This window comes from Notamacropus eugenii, chromosome 1, assembly GCF_028372415.1.
Source record: "Notamacropus eugenii isolate mMacEug1 chromosome 1, mMacEug1.pri_v2, whole genome shotgun sequence".
Taxonomy (NCBI): Eukaryota; Metazoa; Chordata; class Mammalia; order Diprotodontia; family Macropodidae; genus Notamacropus; species Notamacropus eugenii.
In genome coordinates, this window is record NC_092872.1 from 62,775,290 (window position 1) to 62,801,866 (window position 26,577).

The 26,577-nt window shown below is 37.9% G+C and overlaps 1 protein-coding gene and 1 pseudogene across 1 annotated transcript; both read left to right on the plus strand.

Annotated features, from left to right (window-relative positions):
• Positions 1-418: 418 nt before the first annotated feature.
• On the plus strand, positions 419-1,127 carry LOC140503235 (olfactory receptor 13D1-like; annotated as a pseudogene).
• An 18,021-nt stretch (positions 1,128-19,148) lies between these two features.
• Positions 19,149-20,093, plus strand: LOC140523125 (olfactory receptor 13C9-like). Its single transcript, XM_072638169.1, has one exon. It carries the CDS (start codon positions 19,149-19,151, stop codon positions 20,091-20,093), a length of 945 nt encoding a protein of 314 aa, XP_072494270.1.
• Positions 20,094-26,577: the final 6,484 nt, after the last annotated feature.

The following is a 26,577-nucleotide window of genomic DNA, read 5'->3' on the forward strand; positions in this document are numbered from 1 at the left end:
TTTGGAAGTAAGGCAACATCCGGCAAAACACAGGAATCATCTTGAGGGTGAAATTGTAGCCTAGAACATATCTTCAAATTTCTGATAAAAATTATTTGTAGAACTTTAAATGAAGATATGAAATGCAACCCGAAGGTTCATCCCTGTTTTACACAGCTGCTTAATAGAGCAAGGAGCTTTGAGTATTTGGATTTACCCTGTGCTTCTCAAAGTAACTAATACTAAAAAATAAAAGAGAAAAGAGAATGAATGGGAAAATCAGACAGTTGTGCTGGAATTCATTCAGCTGGGCCTTTCTAAACATCATAATGTTGAGATTGTTCTCTTTGTGTTATGCCTGGGGATATATTTGATCATTTTGCTGGGGAACTCCTCTCTCATTATATTCAGTATTCTGGATTCCAACCTTCACACCCCCATGTATTTCTTCATTAGTAACCTCTCCTTCATGGACATCTTTGGTACATCCTCTTCTGTTCCCCTAATATTGGTCATTTCCTATCAGTCAAGAAAACCATCTCTTTCCTAGGATGTGCATCACAAATGTATCTAACTCTTGCCCTAGGAAAACCAAAGTGTGTTCTGCTGGCCATGATGGCCTATGACTGGTATGTAGTCATATGTAATCCCCTGAGATATACAATCATCATGAATATGAGAGTCTGTATACTGTTGGCAGCCATGAACTGGATAGCTGGGAGTATAACTTCATTTTTGCAAACAATCCCCACATTCAGACTTTCCTTCTGTGGAAATACAATCAATGATCTTTTTTTTTTTTTTTTGTGAAATCCTGGCTGTCCTGAAACTGACCTGTGTGGACATTTCCCTCAATGCTTTTGTCCTGATGGTAGTACTTGTGTTTTCATCTCATATATGTTTATCCTTGCCACCATTCTGAGAGTCAACTCAGCTGAAGGAAGAAAGCCTTCTCCACCTGTTCAGCCCATCTGGCTGTGGTCATCAGATTCTATGTCACCATTCTCTTCATGTACTCAAAACCCAAGGCAAAGGACCCAGATTCAGACAAATTGATTGCCTTATTCTATGGTGCTAAATCCCATTATCTGCAGTCTGAGGAACAAGGAGGTGAAGGCATCAGTGAAAAAGGAGGTGTTCTCCAATAGAACATGAAGCATGTACCATTGTTTTCATTATAGACGCTAAATACAAGGAAATTGCAAAATACGTATTTGGGCATCAGTGACGTAATTACCTAGTAACCTTCATTTTGTCCACCTGTGAACTCAAAAATTTGGTTTTTAAAATATTTTTACTTTGAACTCTGTGATCTTCAGTTCACAGGTGTAGATTGTATATTTCCACATAAATGGAGTTGCACAATGAGCTAGAAATCTGCTTCTTGGTGTGTGTTTGTGTGTGTGTACACAGATATGCATATGTATGGAAGTGCATATATACACGTATATATGTGTATGTGTGTGTATCTATGTGTGTAATGTTCAATCATATCTGACTCTTCATGATCCCGTTTGGTTTTCTTGGCAAAGATACAGGAGTAGTTTGCATTTTCTTCTCCAGCTCAATTTGCAGATGAGGAAACTGAGGCAAACAGGTTTAAATGACTTGCCCAAGGGAACACAGCTAGAAAGTATCTGAGGGCCAGATCTGAACTCACAAACATGAGTCTTTGTGATTGCAGGTCCAGGGCTCTGTCTCCTGCCCCACCTAACTGCCCCACATATGTAAGTACAGATACTGATATAGATATAAATATGTGTGTATAGATACACAAAATATACATACATATATACATACTTATCAGGGGTCCCACTATACCAATATGTTGTTTTAGTCTCACAAATATTTGAAGAGTTGTGATAGAAAAGAGAATCAAGAATAGTTTTGCTTGGCCCCAAGGGCAGAAACAAGAAGGCAGAGGTAGCCAAGACATAAACTGTCACTCAGTATAAGGAAAAATTCCCTCATTACTGGAGCTATCCAAAAATCAATAGGCTGAACTGGGAGGTAATGAGTTCTTCTTCTTTACATGCCTTTTAGCACCAGATGAACACTTTTGGGGGAGGTTGTAGAGAATTTTGGTGAGGCAAAGACAAGTTAGATGACAGTTAAAAGAACTTCTAATTTGTAGATTTTGTGGTTTTCTTATACACAGGGATGTGCTGGTAAATGTTTATCAACAAACTCAAAAATAATGGTAAACACAACAAACATTTAGGTTTAATCTATATTACTAACCTTTGATCATCACTTTCTTAAGCCTAGACAACTAACAAAACTACAAACTAACCCCTGATTTGTAGTATTTTTCTGATTTCCCAGGTGTAAATGCTCACACTAAAAATGTTACTATCAAGTCTTGTAAGCACACCCCTGCTTATACTTTACATGCCCACTTCCTCTTCTGGTCAGATATGACCTCAGTGGTATCCTTTATATCAAATTTTTCATGTAAGTCGTCATATACTTCAACTGCTTATGAACATCATGCTCAATTTTCATTGACCCTTGGGCCATTTATAACTTGATTCTTCCAAGAGTGTGGTGCTCCAGAAATTGCACAGGGCCAGTGTCACTAATTTTGCCTTTGAACATCAAGTACTTAAAGATACATATCACACATGTCTGCAAAGAAAGGCAGGAGCTTATGGGTCCCTTATCTTTTCTACCTGAAAACTGGTTAAACTTGTGTCCACTATCTGCCATCAAGTTTTATATTCTTATCCCAGCACTTCTGCCCACAGGTTGTGAGCTTCTATAATTTAAGACCATCTCCTCCAGACAAATGGAGTCACAGAATCATAGAAATTAAGGGTGAGAAATGACCTGAGTAATCATATAATCCAAAACTTATCTTAAAAAAATTCCCACAAAAACATTCTGTACCTGAGAAGTAGTCATCTGCAAAATGATTTTGAGAGAATTTCTTTCACAGTAGCTTTAGATTATAAGACGCTACTGAGACCTTTTCAAAAACATACTGTACTTGAGAAGTAGGTATTCATCAAGGGGCTGCTAGGGCGCACAAAGGATAGAACATCGGATCTGAAGTCAGGAAGACACATCTTCCTGATTTCAAAACTAACCTCAGACACTTACTAGCTGTGTCACCCTGAGCAAGTCACTTAACCTGTTTGCCTCAGTTTCCTCATCTATAAAATGAGCTGGAGGAGGAAATGTCAAACCATTCCAGTGTTTTTGCCTTGAAATCCTCAAATGGAGTCATAAAGAGTCTAGAACAACTCAGCCCCAGCAATAGTCATCTATCTTCTACTTAAGACCTACAATAAGAAGGAAAACACTGCCTCTTCTACCTCTTGAGTTAGTCAATTCCACTTCTTTACATCTCATTAATTCTTGAAAGGGATGCACCCTGCCACCACAACCACTCTATCTCTCTTCACAGCTTGGCCCTAGCCTATCCTTCCAGTCTCACTGAACATGATTCCCCTCCTGCACTCTGCAGTTCAGCTAAGCTGATCTTCTCTCTTCTCTTCCCATACAACTCTCCATCCCCAAATCTTTGCTCGGGCAGTTGTACACAACTGAAATGAACTTCTTCATTATTTCCACTTCTGAGTCCCTTTCTTCTTTTAAGATACAGCCAAAGTACCAACTTCTACATGAGTCCTTTCCTGAGTCCTCTCAATTACTAGTATCTTCCTTCCCAAAATATCTTGTTTTTAACTGCTTTGTATATACATGTATTTACACACTTTATATTTCTCTTTTACATATTTATATATACATTTGCTTTCTTCTCCATTTGGATGCCTGCCTTGCAAATAGATACTCTTCTTTTGACAAAGGCGTATAACAAAAGCTTTTTGAATGATCAAGTCTACTTGATGATCTGTTAATGTGAGTCCCACAGAGCTCATCTATCATTAAATACTAATAGCCTTGGAGCATATGGGACATTACTATTAGGCAATAAAAGAAGTATCTTTGGAAGAAAAACATGTTAAAGGAGATCTTCTTTATTTCCAGTTTCTCCAGTATTATTACCACCACCACCACCTGTATGTTTGATTTCCAACAACCCAGACCAAAGGCATAATTTGAAATTAAGCAAGAAGGAAAATATTCTCCATAGGCTTACAGGAAACATTTTAAAGAATGAAGGTATTGAGCATTCCCCTATAAACCTACACCTCAGAAGATCTCCCTATACCTATAACTACTCTAAGATAACTTCAATTCAAAAATTCTTCATCCATCCTGCAGTCTTCCATTTAAAGATCACTTTATTATCTCATCTGGTACACTGAAAAGAGCACAGAACTTAGAATCACAGTACCAGAGTTTAAAATTCAGATGTACTTACTATCTATGTTACCTTGGAGAAGTCACTCAACGCTTCTGGGCCTCAATTGTTTTTCCCAATTCATTTATTTATTTTTAGTTTTCAACATTCATCTCCAAAAAATTTTGAGGTCCAAATTTTCTCCCTATCTTTCCCCTCCCCCACCCCAAAAGGCTATGCATTCTGATTACTCCTTCCCCCAATATACCCTCCCTTCTATCACACCCCTCCCTTCCCTTATGCCATCTTCTCTCTTTTCTTGTAGGGCAAGATAGATTTTTATACCTCATTACCTGTATTTCTTATTTCTCAGTAACATGCAAAAACTTCCCAACATACATTTCTAAAATTTTGAGTTCCAGCTTCTCTCCTTTCCTCCCTCCTCACCGATCCCCATTAAGAAGACAGGCAATTCAGTATAGGCTATATATGTGTAGTTTTGTTAAAGACTTCCATAATAGTCATGTTGTAAAAGACTGCCTATATTTCCCTCCATCCTATCCTGCCCCTCCATTTATTCTATTCTCTCTTTTGACCTCATTCCTCCCCAAAAGTGTTTACTTCTAATTAACCCCCTCTTCTCATTTGCCCTCCCTTCTATCGTTCCCCCGCACCCCACTTATCTCCTTCTCCCCTACTTTCCTGTAGTGTAATATAGATTTTCATTCCAAATTGAGTGTGCATGTTATTCCCTCCTTAAGCCAAATGGGATGCGACTAAGCTTCACTTTTTCCCTCTCACTTTCCCTTTTTTCCCTCCATTGAAAAAGCTTTTTCTTGTCTTTTTTGATGAGAGATAATTTGCCCCATTCCATTCCTCCCTATCTCCTACCAATATATTCCTCTCTCTCCCCTTTATTTTACTTATTTATATATCATTTCTTTCTATTCAACTCACCCTGTGCTCTCTGTGTATATGTGCGTGTGTGTGTAATCCCTCCAACTACCCAAATACTGAGAAAAGTTTCAAGAATTACAAATATTATCTTTCCATGTAAGAATGTAAACATTTCAGTTTTAGTAAGTCCCTTATGATTTCTCTTTCCTGCTTACCTTTTCATGCTTCCCTTTACCCTTCTGTTTGAAAGTCAGATTTTCTATTCAGCTCTACTCTTTTGATCAAGAATGCTTGAAAGTCCTCTATTTCATTGAATTACCATATTTTCCCTTAAAGTATTATGCACAGTTTTACTGGGTAGGTGATTCTTCTTTTTAATCCTAGTTCCTTCGACATATGGAATATCATAGTCCAAGTCCTTTGATCCCTTCATGTAGAAGCTGCCAGATAATGGGTTATCCTGATTGTATTTCCACAATACTCAAATTGTTTCTTTCTGGCTGCTTGCAATATTTTCTCCTTGACCTGGGAACTCTGGAATTTGACTACAATATTCCTAGCTTTTCTTTTCAGATCTCTTTCAAGAGGTGGTTGATGAATTCTTTTCATATTTATTTTACCCTCTGGTTCCAGAATATCAGGGCAGTTTTCCTTCGTAATTTCATGAAAGATTCTGTCTAGGCTCTTTTCTTAGCATGATTTTCAGGTAGTCCCATACTTTTTAAATTTTCTCTCCTGTATCTATTTTCCAGGTCAGATGTTTTTCCAATGAGGTATTACACATTGTCTTCCATTTCTTTTCATTCTTTTGGTATTATTTTGTAATTTCTTGGTTTCTCATAAAGTCATTAGCTTCCGTCTGCTCCATTCTAATTTTTAAAAAACTATTGTCTTTTGTGATTTTGGATCTCCTTTTCCATTTGGCTAATTCTACTCTTTAAAGCATCCTTCTTCTCATTGGCCTTTTGGGTCATTTTCTGCCATTTGAGTTAGTCTGTTTTTAAAGGTGTTAATTTCTTCAGCATTGTTTTGGGTCTCCTTTAGCAAGCTGTTGACTTGCTTTTAATGAGTTTCCTGCGTTGCTCTCATTTCTCTTCCCAATTATTCCTCCACCTCTCTTACTTGATGTTCAAAATGCTTTTTGAACTCTTCCATGGCCTGTGACCATTGCAAATTTATTTTGGAAGTTTTGCATGCAGAAGCCTTGACTTTTAGGTCTTCCTCTGAAGACCTAAATTGTTCCTCCTCATCTGAAACGATGGAAGAAAATACCTGCTCACCAAGAAAGTAACTATCTATTGTCTTATTCTTTTTTCCCTTTTTTGAGCATTTTTCCAGTCAGTAACTTGACTTTTGAGTTCTTTTTCAAGGGGAGAGTATTCTCTGGGGACCTGTAAGTTCTCAGTTATTCCATGGTGGCACAATCAAGGGAGAGGAATTTATTCCTCTCCTGGCCTATGCTCTGGTCTATGAGCAGGATTCCCTCTCCAGAGCCTCCACGAGCTCCACCATGCCAGCCAGCACTCCTCCTTATGCCAAGGCCCCCACTCAGGGTTGAGATTCAGATCAGCTACTCAATTCACCCAGGGGCTTCAGGCCAGGGTGCCAACAATGGAAGCTGTTGCTGGGTGGAGCCAGGGCTAGACTGCTCAGTTCCTGTCTCGCGCAAGTGAAAGAGCTTTCTCACTGACCTTTGAAGCTGTCTTTGGCATTTGTGATTTGAGGAATCTGAGACCCACGGCTGCTGCTGGTGGCCTGGCACCTTGAAGCCTGCTCCAGCCCTATCCTTTCCACAGTGCTCTGCTCTGTGCCTATGCTGGGCTGTGCTGCCTCAGTTTTTTGATCTGCAAGAGGAATGTGTTGGACTAGATGGCCTTCAAAGTACCTTCCAGTTTTACATCCATGATCCTATGTTATTTTTTTTTTTACGTTGGATGTGAATCTTTGATACTCAGTGGCCCCATCTAAGAATAATAAGAGATTTCTTATGAATATGCTCATATACTGAAGGTTCTTATAAAGCCCAGAAACATTTTATTACCTTCTCATCTTACTCATTCAGATGAATAGGGTATAGACTCTTATGAAATAGCAGAAACTAAGAATTAAGTTCATAATATTGCAAGGTATATGCTCATCATTGATGGATATGAAAAATTTGGAATTTTGACAAATTTGAGACCATGTCATGCATGTTCTGGTGAAAGGAAATGAGAATCTTTAGCTTGAAGAATGAAATTAGAGGGACATGACAGCTACCAACTCTTGGAAGAGCCATCATGGTAAAGTGGTATTAGGCTCATTCTGATTGTCCCATGGGTTCAATATAAAGAAAAACGTCCCAACAATTAGTGCAATCAAAAAAAAAAAAAGTAAAGGACTATTTTTGAGGTAATGAGTTATCCCTCACTAGAGGTATTCAAGCAAAAACTGTATGGTCACTTTTCACTACTACTAGAGGGAGAAATTCTCTTCAAGTATGATTTGAACTGGGGAGTCTTTGAGTTCCTTGGAGTTCTGAGATTTGGGGATCCCAAGGAAAACAAAAAACAAATAAGTCTCCACCTTCAGGTTTACAATATAACAAACCAGTAGAGCATTTTGTCCAGGGATGTCTACATATATGACAAGGTTGATACATGCATTGTCAGAGCTAGTAAAGTATTTGAGAGGCTCCAAAAGAAAGTGGGAGAGAAGAAGTATTAGGCTGCCTACCAAACTGAAGTTCTACACAGACATTATGCAGATTTCATTATTATATGCCTGTGAAACCTGGACAGTCTACCAGTGCCATGCCAGAAAACTTGACTACCTCTATTTGAATTCTCTTCAGAAGATTCTGAACACCTGGCAAGATTAAATAGCAATCGGGGCAGAGCCAAGATGGTGGAGTAGAAAGATGCACATACACATAGCTCCGAACCCACAACCCATGGAACATCTGCAAAAAAGTAACTCACGGCTAATTCTCCACCCAGAGGCCACAGAACATTGGAGCAAGGGAGATTTCTGTTCCAGAGAGACCAGCAAACCTCTCGCAAAAGGTCCTTCGTGCCGCGGACTGGGTGCTGGGACTGGGAGCTGAGTACAGCCCTGCCGCGGCTGCGGCACCGAGAGGAAAAGATCCGAGCAGGCTTCAGTGACGGAATCTCCAGCGGCCACGCGGGTCCCTCCACCCACAGGTGATGGGGGTTGGTGAGAGGGTCTCTTTGACAGGTCAAGAGGGGAGTGGGGTGCCCCCATAACTCAGGCCCCCTCGGGAGGCAACAGCAGAGACAGGAGCAGACTGGGGCTCCCCAAGCAGGCAGGAGCCCGGATCCATTGTTGAAGGTCTCTGCATAAACCCGCTGAGGGAAATGAGCCCGTGAGGTGGCCCTGCCCCGACCTGAGCACCTGAATTTAATCTCACACTGAATAGCAGCCCTGCCCCCGCCAAAAGCCCTGAGTCTGGCAAGCAGCATCTGAATCTCAAACCCCAAGCACTGGCTGGGAGGATCCGGAGGCGAAGTGGGTGTGAAGAGAATATTCAGAAGTCAGATCACTGGCTGGGAAAATGCCCAGAAAAGGGAAAAGAAATAAGACTATAAAAGGTTACTTTCTTGGTGAACAGGCATCTCCTCCCTTCCCTTCTGATGAGGAAGAACAATGCTTACCATCAGGCAAAGACACAGAAGTCAAGGCCTCTATATCCTAGCCCACTCAGTGGACTCAGGCCATAGAAGAGCTCATAGAAAATCAAGTTAGAGACGTGGAAGAAAAGCTGGGAAGAGAAATGAGAGACATGCAGTCAAAGCATGAACAGCAGATCAGCTCGCTGCTAAAGGAGACCCAAAAAAATGCTGAAGAAAATAACACCTTGAAAAATAGGCTAACTCAGTTGGCAAAAGAGGTTCAAGAAGCCAATGAGGAGAAGAATGCTTTCAAAAGCAGAATTAGCCAAATGGAAAAGGAGATTCAAAAGCTCACTGAAGAAAATAATTCTTTCAAAATTAGAATGGAACAGATGGAGGCTAATGACTTTATGAGAAACCAAGAAATCACAAAACAAAACCAAAAGAATGAAAAAATGGAAGATAATGTGAAATAGCTCATTGGAAGATTAAATAGCAATCACTGAGGTCCTCTCTAGAGCTGAACTGCCAAGCATTACAACTCTACTACAGACAGCACAATTCTTAGTGATTAACCTTGTAACCTTAATGCCAAACATACATCTACCTAAAAGACTATTTTATGGAGAACTCACACAAGGCAAGAACTCACACAGAGGTCAGAAGAAGCAGTACAAGGGCACTCTTAAGACCTCTCTGAAAAACTTTAGTATCACTTGTGAGTCATGGAAGACACTGGCACAGGACCTGTCAGCATGGCATGCTTGCATCAAAGAAAGCACTGCACTCTACAAGCAAAGCAAAAGCACAGTAGCACAAAGGAAATGAGATGCACAAATCTAGAGATATCTCTATCCCAAATGTTCAAATGGACTATTTGTGCCCAAACTATTGTAGTACCTTCTGAGATCCTATTGGACTGATCAGCCACAGTTGAACACACTATACCGTGACCCCAACATCATGATATCATTGGTCTTCTTTGTGTAGGAAGGAAGAACAATGACAATACATGTAAACAGTAACTTCAAATAATTGTGAAAAGTTTTCCAGGTAGAAGGACTTACTTAAATGAAAAAGTAAAACTAATTGGTAATTACAAGGATCAATTTCCATGTAAATGGTTCTTGCGCTACAATTTTTAAAATTATTTTCAATCAAGCATGTTAAATAGGTAGGAATTCCCATAATCTTGTTTATAGTACTAATTCATTTAATAAGCTTTTGGATAATACTGTGGAATTAATCTTCATTTCACCCCAACTGATAGTTTAAGAGCAATGAGACAGGGAAAATGATATTCACTGCTAGCACTACAAGACAGCCCATGTTTTCGCGTTTTTTGTTGTTGTTTCATGAGTCATTCCAGAATAATGTCATATCTTTTTCCTACAATAAGTTTAGGTTACTACTCAGAGGAAATACCACAGATATTCCGTACAAGGATTTCAGCAAATCATCTGACAGAATCTCAAAAAATATTTTGTGGAAGCAAGATGGAAAGAAATGGATTGGTTCGTACAATACTTAGGTGCACTGAGAAACAGTTGAATGACCACATCCAAAGAGTGTGGATTAATGGATAAATAGCAAAATGGAGGGAAGTACCTAGTGGAGGGCTATATAGTTCTATGCTTGGTCCTATTTTGTTCAACATTTTGTCAGTGATTACACAAAGGCATACATGACACATTTTCACATTTATAATAACATAAACCTGGAGATAATAGTCAATACATTGGGTAAGACTATCAGAATTGTCTTTTAAATCTCAACAGGATAGAATTTTTCAGCTCCCAAATGAGTTTCAAATTTAGCATACCTCTACTAAGTACCCTAGGAACTACACTAGGTATTGAGAATACAAAACCAAAAAATTAATACCTATCCTCATGGAATGAACAGTTAACTGAACAGTTACAATATGTATGCAGTAAAGGCAAAGTAATTCCAGGAGAGAGACAGAACTAATAACTAGGGACCCAGAAAAGTCTACTAGTAGGTAAAGACACATGAGCTGAGCCTTGACAGGAACAGGATTTCTAAGAGACAAGTTTAAGGAGGGATTCTTTCAGGCACAAGGCATATCTTATTGCAAAAGCATGGAGGAATGAGATAGAATGTTGGTTTTAGGCAGTAGTTTAGTGGGAACATAAGTGAGAGCAATAAGAATAAACAATATGAAATAAGTTTGAAAAGATAAGCAGACTCAAGTTTGAAAAGGGTTTTAAATGAGATCGTATTGTACTTTGAGGGTTGTACACAGGGTAAATTGTACAACATGGAGACCTTCCGAAGCAGGGAGACTAATTAGAAAGGCATTGGTCCAGGTGAGAGATAATAAGAGCCTGAACTAAGGTAGCAGCCATCTGAGATAAAAGAAGGGTAGACCTGAGAATGATATTGTGCTCATAAAGTCATTAAGACAAATGATTGAATATGAAAGGTGAGAATAAGGGAATAGTGAAGTATGACAGCTGGGTTGCATAGTGGATAGAGCACCAGGCCTGGAGTCAAAAAGACTCATCTTCCTGAGTTCAAATGTAGCCTCAGACAGCTGTGTGACCCTGGGCAACTCACTTAACCCTGCTTGCCTCACTTTCCTCATCTGTAAAATGAACTAGAGAATGAAATGGCAAACTACTCCAGTATCTTTGCCAAGAAAACCCCAAAGGGAGTCACAAAGAGCCATGCATGACTGAACTGAAAAACCACAACTCCAAGGTTGCAAACCTGAGTGACTAGAAGTATGAGGGCATCTTCAACAAAAACAGGGTTTTACTCAAGAAGACCTTTCATCTCATGGATGTGATTGCTCCATCTCATGATCATGATTGCAACCCATTCAAGCTTGCCTATCTTGCATGACTCTTGCCCTTGGCCTTCCATAAGTTTATCACAGAAGGAGTCCACCCAAAGAGCTAGAAGCCTTCCATCTTTTCGTTGTATACTCCACTGATATCGCCAATACAATGAAAAGTTGGAAGACTTGGCCTTGGAATTTCAAGAACACCAGTGGAGGAGACAAACAGACCATTGGCTTCCCTTCCCATCACACAATGTGACTAGTCCATGAGAACAATAATACTAATAATTGATATTTATTTAGTGCTTTTAAGTTTGCTTTACACTCACTCCCTTATTAGAATCTCATAGCAAGTCTTTGAAATAGGTACTCCTGGCGTTTCTTTATTGAGTTAAGTACTTGTTCACAGCTGTATAACTAGTAAGTGACAAAGACGGGGCTTGAATTCACATCTTCTCAAAATAAATCCCATTCTCTGCATTGTACCATACAGTCTCTCTTGAAATTCTCCTCTCAAGATTCAGCTTAGATTGTGTCCTGAACTTCTGACCTTCAACAATTAAAAAAACTAAGCATTTCCATTTCTTTCTTAAGATTTCATCACCTCAAACATCAATTTTCCCATGGGATTAACTAAAGGCCTTCCCTGTATTCCAGAGGTAAACACAATGTTCTTTTTTCTAAACATCCATTATCTCCTATTTTGAACACATTCTGTATCTATTAATTTTTTCCTGAGTAGGCTAGGAGAAAACCCTCAGAAGAGTTTAGTAGAGAATACTCCTGCACTGGTAAGAAATTTCTCTCTATATATTCTCCAAGGGAAGAGGTTTGTTTGTGTGTATGCGTGGTTAAATTTTTTTGGTCCATGAAATTCTATATTAATTAAAGTTTATTACTAAGTTCCATATAATTGGATATTGGGGATATGATCCCTTAAGCATTCTTTTGCATTTCTTCACTTCTGAACACTCACACTTCACAACTTTAAATTGCTGCTAGGATTTTTAAAAAGTCTCTTAAAGAGACAAGAGATTTAAATTATCTGCTGGCCCTAGTGCCTGATCTTTTAGAAATTCTCTTTTCACGTAAATTACAATTGGAGGTTGTGGACCAACTAGAATTCCCATCATGTGGTTTGCATATGAGACAATTCGATACCTAAGAACTTAGTTTTGGAAATTCACAAAATCTCAGAACATCAGAGCTGGAAGAAGATCAAATATCTAATCCAAGCCTCTTGTTGGGAAATAGTCTCAAACAGGGCAAATGAGTACATTAAGGTGACATGAGCATTCAGTGGTGGAGCCAGGAGCCAGGTCTCCTGACTCTCAGCTGCCTCTTAAGCTGAACCTTTTAACTCATTAAAAGGCACTAGATTTTATTTCATCATTGCTAGGTAAGTACCAGAAAATTTCTTTTCCAATATCTCTCTTTATTAAGGGAATTTGTTCTGTGAAGTTTGGATTCAGTCCAAGAGCCACATCTGAGGACCTAGAGGGCCACTTGTGGCCCTGAGGCTGTAGGTTCCCCACCTCTGCAACAGAATGACCAGGAAAGAAACCATTTAATTCTGATCTAAAAGAAATATGTACAAATAAATTAAAATTGCGATTCAATGTTTTGTAAATTAAAGTTCAGTGTTGATGGTTTCATTCTAGCATTATTAGCATTTTATGAATTTTATATGTTATGTATTTGTTTCAACTGGAGCTACTCTCTAGTGACATCTCAGTGATCTCCTTGCTTCTTAATGGTTACTGGTGTTGCTCACCAAAGTTGCTGAGGCTAGAACATGACATTGGAGGTTAATTATAAAATCTCAGATTGAAAGGCATTTCATCAGTTTACCTAGTCCAATCCTTTCTGAAGGCATACGTCTTCTATACAACATCCTCAAAAAATTACTATCTAGCCTTTGAATGGATATTTCCAAAGACAGGATGCTCACTGCTTCACCAGGCAGCCATTGGCAGCCAGTGTTTCCATCCAAGGAACATCCTAATTAAATCTGGAAAGTGTCATGGCACAGGGCAATAAATTATTTGGCCACAGAAGTTATTGTGGGGCATCAGGTGCTATAGTGGGTTATTCATCTATATTGGTGGAAAGAGTGTTCACACTAATGAAATCAAAGATATTTGAACTATGTAAGGACTGAATGGATCAGGTTTAATATTTTGAGTTAGGTAAGGAGAAATCTCTAACCACATTGAGCACACATAATCTACAGCTGATTCTCAGTAGTGTAATATCTTAAGATATTAAGAAACGAGATTCTGTCAGTATATACCACCTGGTTTGACCATTGGACTTAGCTAAATTGCTCAGTTCATGCCTCCTGGGTCATCTCCAGTCATACTGATGAATATCAGGTCACTGGATTCAGATGGCTCTGGAGGAGAAGTGAGGCTGGTGACCTGCACAGCCCTCCCTCACTCAAAACAAAGTCAAGTGCAAGTCATGTCATCATACCTCTGATGGCATGGTCTTCTTCAGCAACAAAAGACAAACACAATAATTTTAAATGTAGGTATAAAACAGCAATGGTATTACAGTGAAATTTCATGATTTTATGAATATTTGGTTATTATTTATTAATGAAAGGTGATATGATACAGTGTAAAATGCTCAGTTTTGGAAAGTTATCAGTTCAAGTTCTATCTCTTACATATTTTAGCAGTGTAACTGTAGGCAGGTCACATCATTATCAACATCATCAGCATTGTTTCTATTAGTATTATCACTATTTAGAAAAAATACCTTTCATTTTTGAGAAAATATGGGACCAAAGGGCAACGTTTACAAAAAGAAGGGTTTCATTTTCAATGTAAGAGTGGAACGCTCTGACTTTTGTATTGGTGAGTCATTCTCTAAGTGTCCTTCAGGTAACTATAAGTTATAGTCCAGTGGCTGATCTGTTTTAATGGAAGGATTTTCTACATCAGAGTTCCCTACACCATTGAAATCACAAATATGAGACCACCTTACACACACACACACACACACACACACACACACACACACACACACAGACATACACACACTGTTATAAAACTCTAGAGCTGCCATGTACAGAGCATTTGGATTTATTTTCCAAATGGAAAATCTTTAATGCTACAAAAATTTAAATTGTGCTTTAATTATATATTAATGATGGAAATTATTTAGTTTTAATAAAAGGATTATAAAGCAAAGTTGCATACTCCACAGAAGAAAATCTTATGAGCTAGGATACATGAGTAGTGACCAGTATTGTCAGAATCATTCACTGAGTCATTGTGCCTAAGTCACTAAAACAAGAAACATTCCACAGGATCACAGGATCTAGAGATGAAAGGACCATAGATTTAGAACTAAATGTGATCTGGGAGGTCATCTAGTCCAACCCCCTCATTTTACAGATGAGGAAACTGAGGTCCAGGAGATTAAGTGTCTGAATCAAGATTATACAGGTAGTAAGTAGGAGAGCTAGAATGGCAACTCAGGTTCTTTGACTTCAAATCCATTGTGCTTTTCACAGCACCATGATTCCTCCCTTCCCTTAGCTTCAAGCTGATAGATATTGACTTTTTCATTATCTGAGCTTCTTCAGCTCCAAAACCCGCCCTCCTTTCCATAATGTCAAGAGATCTGAAGCAGAGGTGTCCAATACACAACCTACAGGCTGAGTGAGGCTCACAGCGCTCCAGATTGTGACCTGAACCAAGTTAAAAATGTTCTTCAGATATATGTAACAAAATGAACAAAAATATAATAGAATAAAGATAATATTAATATATTGCTTTTTAAGTCAATATACCCACAGGCTATGTACACTTTAGTGGCTCCCATTTCTATTTGAGTTTGACACCACTGTCTTCAAATTCAGTCCCCTTGTGTTACAGATGAATATTGGGCTTCTCTATCTCAAGCTTTTCAAGCTGTGAACGTTGACTTTTCCCTTGACCTGAGTTAAATAGCCTCCTGCTACCACTGCAATTCCATTTATACTTCTCAATGGCTGTCGCTGCTCTCATTACTCACAAAAGGTCTTAAAGCCTGACGTTGACCCTCAGTGTTGAAAAGTAACACAGCGGTCAGCTAGCCAAGCTCTTATACAAAAAATCATGAAACCTTTTTTACAACAGCCTCAATAAGTGATTGGCCAAGCTCTTCCTGAAAAACTCCCGAGAAAACCATTCATAAATCCGTAAGGCAAGCCATTTTATTTTCTTAAAACTTTAATTAATAGAAGGTCTTTCTTAAATTGAACTGAAACTCTCCTTTTTTAAAAAAAAATCCTACCTTTGATCCAAAATCTTCCCTCTAGAGTCATTTAAGAGTTTTATCCATCTTCTGTAATAATAATGGTAAAAATAGCTAGCATTTATATAATATATTAAGGTTTGTGCAGCACTTTATGTAATTACTTTACTTACTACTATTAGCCCCATTTTATATATGTGAAAACTGGGGCAGAGAGATGTTAAGTGTCTTGCCTAGTATCACACAGCTAGGTCTGAGATAGCACTTAAACTCAAGTCTTCCTGACTCCAGGTTCAGCAATCTATTCACTCAAATACTTAACGATAACTATCATCCTCCCTCTCCCAACACATACCCCTAAATTCTTTTCTTCTTCACATTGTACATTCCTTTCACCTCATTCAGAATTTTTAGTGCATAAATCTTTCAAGTGTCATGATAATCCAAAGCATTCCCCTGCTTTGATGGAAAGAAAGAAGAGGAAGGAAGGAAAGAAGGGAGGGAGGGAGAGAGAAAAAGGAGGGAGGAAGGAAGGAAAGACAGAAGGAAGGAAGAAACTGAAGAAGGGCTGCTAAACCTCTGTTCACACTTTCTCAGATACAAAATAGCGCTTTGGCCCTGGGCAGATCACAGAATTTCTCTTTACCTCAATTTCCTCATCTGGAAAATGAAGAATGTTGGACCCAATGACCTTTAAGATACTTTCTCAATCTAAATCTATGATCCCATGGATGGTAATACAGAGCAGGAGCACTAGCCAAAATATGTATTCAGGCAGAAACTTTTCTACATTGATGAACACAAGAGAAAAATCACACCTGATTCTAACCTTGGTTTTATTCCCCTTACCTGACCTAGAAAGCTCCCCTTTAACTTACCCTGAATCCTTTTCTTAGAGTTCTCTCTCTCCTCTAAAAGGTAAAGGACTCAGATTTGAGGTTTCATTGTATTCATTCATTTTTTTGGATGTTCCATCCATAAACTAAATGATTTCTAAGGTTCCTTCCAGTTCTGAATGTAACATTGCTCATTTTTACATACCAGTAAACTGATTCCCACAGGACAGGTAATTGGTGCAGTAGATAAAGTAGATGTAGTAAATTGTAGATAAGCCTGGAGTCAGGGAGACTCATTGTACTGAGTTCAAATCTAGCTTCTGACACTTACTAGCTGTGTGATCCTGGAAAAGTCACTTAACCTTGTTTGTCTCACTTCTTCTTCTGTAAAAATGAGCTGGCAAAGGAAGTGGCAAGTCACTCTAGTATCTTTGCCAAAAAAAAACCCAAATGAGGTCACAGAGTCAGACACTACTGAAAAATAACTGATGACTCCCAGAGAAGCAGAGTGATAATATTCAAGGTCTTATACCTAACAACCACACCAACAACAACAACCCTATGAGGGAGGTGATTTTGTTATCCCCTTTTTATAACTGAGTGAGTGAAAAAAGCATGTATTAAATTCTTACTATGTTTGAAGCACAAATAAAAATAAAATGTTTCATGATAAATACTTCAATAAAGAGTCTAACTCAAACTTATCTCCAATTTCACACAGTAACAACAGGAAAGAGGAAAGCCAGATGAACAATATGGCTATCATGAACCCACACAGAATTGCCAAGTCCTGTGGAGAAAATTAGTTCTTCCTTGTCAGAAAAAAAAGGAGGTAAGTAACTTTATTTGTTTTCTTATCAACCTAAGTTTCCTGACTATTTCCTTATTTTATTTCTTAAAAACAAGTGATTGATAGATTGTGAGTCCTTCAATAAATATTTATATTGTTCTATACTGATTCATATTCTCTCCGACCCCAATTCATTGTTTCATGGATTGATTCTAAACCATTTAAATGGTCTAGAGACAGACAGACACACAGACAGACAGACAAAGAGACAGGTAGAGAGAGAGAGAGAGAGATAGGAAAAAGAGAGAAAGAGAGAGAAAGAAAGGAAGGAGGAAAGAAGAAAGGAAGAAAGGAAGGAAGGAAGGAAGGAAGGAAGGAAGGAAGGAAGGAAGGAAGGAAGGAAGGAAGGAAGGAAGGAAGGAAGGAAGGAAAGGAAGGAAGGAAGGAAGGAAGGAAGGAAGGAAGGAAGGAAGGAAGGAAGGAAGGAAGGAAGGAAGGAGGGAAAGAAGGAAAGGCAAAGGAAGAGTTCTTGATGTGGAAACAGTGACCTTGGTTTTTTTAATATTTTGATAACTATGTTTCAGTATAATTAGCTTCTTTTGTAATCCTATGAATTTTAATTTATTATTTTAAAAGCATTATTCTGAGAACAGGTCTTTAGGCTTCACCAGACTGCCAAAGGACTCCATGACAGAGAAAAAGTTGAGAATTTCCTAGAGAAAAGAATAACTTAGGTCCTATCCAGCTTTGATTATATTATATGAATCTGTAAGAGATAACCAGAAATATCAGAAAAGCAAACTAATTTTCTTTGGCATATGTGAAAATGGAATAAAAAAGTTTATTGAGTATTATTTAATAATACTTACTTTCATTAATACAGCTACCATCTTAGATTTCCTAGAAAGAAACAACAATTTAAAAGACATTTAGAAGCATACACATGCAAACTTTTTTTTAAATTTCACATTGATTGAATTTCTTCTGAACACCCTTGCTTCTATGTAAAGTGAGTCTAACTTGTAACACACCCGAGTGGGTTTAGTTGGAGGTATCTCTCCAAAAATAGCTTATTCTAAAAGCAATCTTACAGAGGTAAGATTCCTAACTCCATACATAACTCTGAATTATAAAACAATAGTACTTAAAGTTTTGCAAAGTTTTCTACATATGTATGTTTTTCTCTCTGTGTGCGATTACTTTTGACTTTGATTAAACATAGAAATCAAGTTACTGAGATTCTAAATTCATCTAAGATTGGTTTTAGCAATTATTTCTGCTATTGATAGGCTAGAATATGGACATTAGAGTCAGTGACTTCATATGAATAGTTTTCTGGAGAAAGAATACATAATTTTGAAGGAAACAATGACTTCATCTGGATGGCATATGGAGAAAAGACTATAGAATTTTGAATGGAAACAAAGTTTTATAAAATGCTTTACATGTCATCTCATTTGACCCTCACAATAGCTCTATGAGATGAATGCTATTATTATCCCCATTTTATAGATGAGGAATTTGAGGGAGGCAGACGTGAAATGACTTTCCCAGGGTTACAAAGAGTCTGAAACAGGATTTAAACTCAGGTCCCCTGACCCGAAGAACAGAATTCTATCCAATAACGTAACTCATGAATAGCCTTAGAGTAAGACTCAAATACTTGTTGAAATGCTAATGGTACTTTGTTTTATATTTCCCTCTCACTTTTTGCAGCTAAACAGAGAAAGAAATGGAAAGGACGAATAAGACACTTCTAAGTGAATTCATTCTTCTGGGACTTTCAAAATACCCCAAACTGGAGATTTTCTTTTTTATGTTATGCATGGTAATATATATAGTCATCCTATTTGGAAACACTGTCATTATCATACTGAGCATTCTAGATTCCCATCTGCATACCCCCATGTACTTCTTCCTCAGTAACCTCTCCTTCTTAGACATCTGTTACACATCTTCATTTGTGCCCAAAATGCTGGTGAACTTCTTGTCAACCCGAAAATCGTTGTCCTTCTCAGGATGCGTAGCCCAGATGTCAGTCTCCTTTGCCATGGGAACTACAGAGTGTGTCCTATTGGCTGTGATGGCTTATGACCGCTATGTAGCCATCTGTAACCCTCTAAGGTATCCCATTGTCATGAATAGGACCGTTTATGTGAACCTGGCAGCTTTGTCCTGGCTAATAGGTGTTCTTAACTCTCTGTTTCACACCGTTCTTACTTTGCAGTTGCCTTTTTGTGGGAAAAATGTCATTGACCATTTCACATGTGAAATCTTGGCTGTCATGCACCTAGCCTGTGCCGACATCTCCCTAAATGAACTCATCATGCTGGTAGCAACTATAATCCTCACCTTGGCTCCTCTTTTATTAATTGTTATTTCTTATGTCTTCATCCTCTCCACCATTTTAAAGATCCGCTCTGCTGAGGGGAGAAGCAAAGCCTTTTCTACCTGTTCAGCCCATCTCACCGTGGTTATCATCTTCTATGGGACTATCCTCTTCATGTATATGAAGCCCAAGTCCAAAGCCTCTCTTACCACAGATAAGCTCATTGCCTTGTTTTACGGGATTTTTACCCCCATGCTCAATCCCATCATCTACAGTCTGAGGAACAAGGATGTGAATGCTGCAGTGAAAAGAGTGCTGAGCAGAAATCTGTCCATAGGGAAATTGTGAAAGATTTGGTTTGGCTCCATGATGCAGGTTCACTTCTTAGGGCAACAACTTACTTGAACACTTCGAATTTCTCATTTTGGGGTAAATTCTCCTACAAGGAAGGTCACGATCCTTCTCTCCCTCTCTCATTCTTCTCTTCCACAATTCTGGTCTAGGTTTCCTGATAAATTCTCAGCAGATGTTCTATCCAATCCACTTGAGGCCTTATTCTATTTTTTAAAGTGACACAAAAATACCAGTGTATAACATGGATTGTCCATCTATTGTTTCATTCTCACTATGGATCCCTCCTGTCTCCTTTTCTGATTCTATATATTTGTGAACGTCTCTAATACCTTTTTTTGCATTTAAGCCTTTGTTGGTAACATGTTGTAGCCTCTTTATTCATCTTTTCATCACCTTTTGGAGTAGTTGGAGAGGCGTTTTGGCCACAGCAATTCAGCAAAACAATGACAACTACATGATCTTTAAAACATATTTGCATTTACAGAATTTTTCATAAGAGAATATGAGACTGTTATTTATATTCAGTGTCCAGATGCTTCCCTCTGATCTCCTTTTTGAGCAGAATAAAAGTGGGTTGGTTGGTTTATTGGTTGGTTGTAGTCCATTCTTCAAGAGGTCCAAAATGACAACACTATGCTACAGTGAAGTTTCAGTGTGTCCAACTGCGGCTGACCAGACCTATATGAGCTCAGAATGCTCTACCACAGGTCTGACACAAACAGTCCGTGTGAACATTTGGGGGAAATACTCTAAGTTTGTGCATCCTGTGTTTCCTTTGAGCTGTTTCAGTTCTTTTTCTTCACAGAACACAGCACCTTCTCTGATGTGGGCATGCCATGTTGAGCAGCCCTGTGTTAGTGTCTTCTATGTCACGCAATCAATTCCAGAGTTCTTAAGAGAGACCTTGAGAATGTCCTTGATTGCTTCTTCTGACCACCATGTCAACACATGCCCTGTGTGAGTTCTCTGTAAAATAGTCTTTCTGACAAGCATAAGTTTTGCATTTGAAAAACATGGCCAGCCCATCAGAGATGCACTTTCTGTAGAAGAGTTTGAATAAAAGTATATTCTAGTCAAATGACATAATATTTGTGACGTGCATAGAGCAATACTTGGGAGGAGCCTAATAAATGCTCATTCCTTTGTGTGTTTGAGGTTCTAAAGCAAGTCAATAGCATTTACTGAGTATTTTCTAGTTGAAGAGAGGCAGGATAGCACAGTGGATTATATATGTGTGAGTATGCACATATACATATATTACATATGTAATTATATAGTTACATATATAATTATATACATATATTGCATATACAATTAGATAGCTATATAGTCAGATCCATATATGTATAATTAGATACAAATATAAGAAATATATTGCATGTTACAAATATAATTAAATAGAAGTAATTGGAATCTGGAAAGCTTGACATTAAATAATATCTCTTTCATTTACTAGTTCTGTGACCAGGGGCAAGTTGCTTAACATCCCTAAAACTCAGCCAACTCTCTTAGAATTACCTACTAACTTGGAGATGGGTTACAATCTACAACAAAGCTTCTCCAATGAAATGCTAATATACTCTAATATACTCTTACCCTCCATGCCCTTCCTTACAGGTGATCTAAGGGATGGAAAGGAAAAGAACTCAGTACAAAAAATATGGTGGGAGTTTTGATTGCAAGCAATCTGAGTAGACAGGGGAAGAAGAAACTATAAAGTGAATGATGGTAATAGCATTTTTATGCCATTGTAAGGTTTACAAAGCACTTTACACAGATCTCATTTGATCCTCATGGCAACCCTGGGACCTGGTTGTTATTATATTATCTGAATTTTATTGCTGTTTAGTCTATTAGTCATGTCCAACTCTTTGTGACCCCATTTGGGGTTGTCTTGGCAGAGACATTGAAGGGATTCCTTTCTCCAGCTGATTTGACAGAGGAAGAAACTGAGACAAACACAGTTAAGTGACTTGTCCAGGGTCACACAGCTAGTAAGTGTCTGAGACCTGATTGGAACTCAGGTCCTTCCAACTACAGGATCTGCATTTTATCTCCTGTGTCACCTAGCTGCCCCATTTGATAGATTTGGAAACTGAGGCAGACAGAAGTTAAATGACTTACCCAGAGTTGCACAACAAGTAAATTTCTAAAGCCACATTTGAATTCAGGTTTTCCTAACTCCAGAACCAGTGGCCTATCCACTGTACCACCAAGCTGCCTCTTGATCTCATGTAGGCAGTAGTTGCTACCTTGGTGCCAATCCAGTATCCATTTCTAATCTACTCCATCCCTGCTTCTTCCAGTCTGTTCTGAGTCCATGAATGGCTCCTCTAAGTGGCCTCAATCTTAACCCCAACCTTGCTCCACAGGCAGGGCACCAGATCCTGGGCCACACACCCTAGTCCCAGATACCCAGCAGAAAGAGTTTAACATGGAATCCCCAAACCAGCATCTCTTTCCTTTCCAAGATTCAGGCCCACAAAAAGTTCTGGGAAGAAGTGTCTCAAAGGTCAAAGAAAGCATTTCTGGATTTATGGACCTCAATAGTGTTTCTGAAAACTGAATCATCTACCTTTTGTGTTTATATTTCTCCTTTATAAGCGAATTAGCAGGGAGAAGGGGATTCCAAACAAAAATGTTTAACAGAAGCTCATACAAAATTAGAGCTGGAAACTATCTAAGTCTCTTCTTTAATTCACAACAGAAGCAATTTTTCACTGAAAACACTAATTATTAAAAAAAATAATTTACTCTGAGTCAATTTGCTCATTACTTCTTTCTACCACATAGTTTTATGGTATTTACTTTAGGAAGATCTGAATTCACATCTTGTCTCTATCACTTACTAGCTATATAGCCATAAACAAGTCACTTAATCTCAATTACTTTCTGTCCTGGGCACAAACTTTGAGAGTATTCCCCTCCCAGGCTGTTTCTCTTGGGAAGGCAAAGTAGGCTATCTTTTGTCTCAATTCTAACCTAGCTTTTAATATTGATTGGGTATTGCCTCTGACAGACTGAGACCAGGCAAAGACCTTAGCTCAAAAATGTCAAGTTCTCCCACTGCATCCTAGGTCATTGTCACTTCATCTGACTTCATTCTTGCTGTTGGATTCCAATCACTGGAGGAAAGAGTGAGGCTGATGACTCTGCCCAGTCCTGCCTCACTGAAATCAAATTCACTGGTAAGTCAAGACATAACACTCCTGACGTCATTGGTCCTCTTCAAGAACTGAGGTCAAACAACAAAAATATGCATTTCTACCTGTGTATCTTCTGATGCATAGAGAGGCACTGAGACAGACAGAGGACTAGGTAGATAAGTGGAGATAGATGGATATTTAAAAGCTCTGTCTTAATCGTCCAATTTGCCTGACCCACAGTCTTAAATTGGTCAACTATTCTTCAAAATTTCCCTTCCCTAAAACTCTATTAGCAAGAGATGTTTCCTTGTTCCTTTGGCTTACTCTTCAATTAGAGTGCACTAACATTTTGTTTCTAATTGCTCTGTGGGCCTTTGTCCCTGAAGCATCCCAAAGTTTCTACATTTGGCACTTTTCACTTTTCGTCTTTAAATTGCTTTGGGATTAGCCTTGATTGCGTTGGGTAATGGTTGCTTTGCAGATATTTATGGTGATCCTTCTATGAGACTCTGGCAGTTTACGAAATGTATGCAGACTACCTTAATGTCAGAAATTGCTTGGTGATGGTTTGGAAGAAGTAAGGGAATCTATTTGAAGAGGTGGAAATAATTTTTCTAACCTCCAGGTAAACCTTAGCTATATTGAGCAGATGCCACCTTGGAATTTTTCAATTTCTGATGATACTACACTAGAATTTGGTTATATAGATTATGAATAGCATGAGTTATTAGATTCCAATCTATAACTACTTTTAGACATGAATACTTCACCCTAGTAACTCATTGTTTGGTAACTTTACTGAATTGTAGCTATTTCCTATCCTGAGGGATTTCTTTAAAACAGCTTATATCAGGAATTTGTTTTTGTTCCACACAATATGTAATCTCATGCTAAACTCAAGAACTTATAATGATTACTATTATCATTATACATACAAATCATTATAATAACATTGTATATACTATACATATATTATTATATGATGGCATGTTATAAACAAATAATATAAATATATAACATAATAAAGTAATGCTACAATATAAAACTATATTAACCATTATTATTATTAAGTGACTTTCCTATTCACACAGCTAGTAAGTTTCTAAGGCAGAATTTGAACTCAGATCTTTCTGTCTCCAAGTTCAGTGTTGCATCCACTATATCACACAGCTGAAGAAACCTAGTAAATTTAGAAGTTACAGATATTCTTCAATTGAAGTACTAAGCTGTAGGAAAACAAATGTTTAATAAATATCTACTATGTAAAAAGCTTTGGGCAGCAATGTGACACAGTGGATAGAGTGCTGTGCTTACAGAGAGGAAGATTCATCTTCTTGAGTTCTGACACTTCCTAGCTGTGTGACCTTGGAAAAGTTGCTTTACCTTGTTTGTCTCACTTCTTCTTCTGTAAAAATGAGCTGACAAAGGAAGTGGCAAGTCACTCTAGTATCTTTGCCAAGAAAACCCCAAATGAAGTCACAGAGTCAGACACTACTGAAAAATAACTGATGACTCCCAGAGAAGCAAAGTGACAATATTCAAGGTCTTATATCTAACAACCACAACAACAACAATAACCCTATGAGGGAGGTGATATTGTTATCCCCATTTGATAACTGAGTGAGTGAAAACAGCATGTATTAAGTTCTTACTATGTATGAACACAAATAAAAATAAAATGTTTCATGATTAATACTTTAATAAAGAATCTAAGTCAAAGTTATCTCCAATTTCACACAGTAACAATAGGTAAGAGGAAAACCAGATGAACAATATGGCTATCATGAACCCACACAGAATTGCCAAGTCCTGTGAAGAAAATTAGTTCTCTCTTCTCAGAAAAAAAATGAAGGTAAGTAACTTTGTTTCCTTATCAACCTAAGCTTCCTGACTATTCCCTTATTTTATTTCTTAGAAATAAGTGATTGATAGATTGTGAGTTCTTCAATATATATTTATATTGTTCTATACTCACTTATATTCTCTCCGATCCCCATTCATTGTTGCATGGATTGATTCTAAACCATCTAAATGGTCTAGAGACAGACAGACACACAGACAGACAAACAGAGAGACAGATAGATAGATGATAGATACATAGATAGACAGACAGACAGATAGATAGATAGATAGGAAAAAGAGAAAGAAAGAGAGAGAAAAAAGGAAGGAGGAAGGAAGGAAGAAAAGAAGGGAGGAGGGAAGGAAGGAAGAAAAGAAGGGAGGAAGGAAGGAAGGAAGGAAGGAAGGAAGGAAGGAAGGAAGGAAGGAAGGAAGGAAGGAAGGAAAAAAGGAAGGAAGGAAGGAAGGAAAAAAGGAAGGAAGGAAGGAAAAAAGGAAGGAAGGAAAGAAAGATAGAAGAGGGGTTCTTAACATGGGAAGAGTGAGCTTGGTTTTTTAATATTTTTATAACTATGTTTCAATATAATTACTTTCTTTTGTAATCCTATGAATTTTAATTTATTATTTTAAAGGCATTATTCTCAGAACAGGTCTTTAGGCTTCACCAGACTGCCAAAGGAATCCATGACAGAGAAAAAGTTAAGATTCTCCTAGAAAAAAATAATCACTTAGGTCCTGTTCAGTTTTGATTATATTATATGAATCTATAAGAGATAACCAGAAATATCAGAAAAGCAAACTAATTTTCTTTGGCCTATTTGAAAATGGAATAAAGAGGTTTATTGGGTTGTAATTAATAATACTTTCATTAATACTGCTAGCATCTTAGATTTCATAGGAGGAAAAAGTAATTTAGAAGGCATTTAGAAGTATACACGTGTACACTTTTTTAAAATTCCACATTAATTGAATTTATTCTGAACACCCTTCCTTCTATGTAAGGTGGATCTAACTTATACCACACCCAAGTGGGTTTGGTTAGAGGTATCTCTCCAAAAGAAAAACTTATAAAATCAATCTTACCTCTTTCCTAACTCCATATATGTCTCAGAATTATCTAACAATAGTACTTAAAGTTTTGCAAAGCATTCTACATATGTGTGCTTTTCTCTCCCTGTGAAGTTACTTTTGACTTTGATTAAACATGGAAATCAAGTTATTGAGATTCTAAATTCATCTAAGATTTGTTTTAGCAATTATTTCAGCTATTGATAGGCGAGAAAATGGACAATAGAATCAGTGACTTCATATAGATAGTTTTCTGGAGAAAAGAATACATAATTTTGAATGGAATAGTGATTTCATCTGGATAATATAATGGAGAAAAGGGTATAGAATTTTGAACAGAAACAAAGTTCTATAAAATGCTTTACATGTCATTTCATTTGACCCTCACAATAGCTCCATGAGGTAAATGCTATTATTATCCCCAT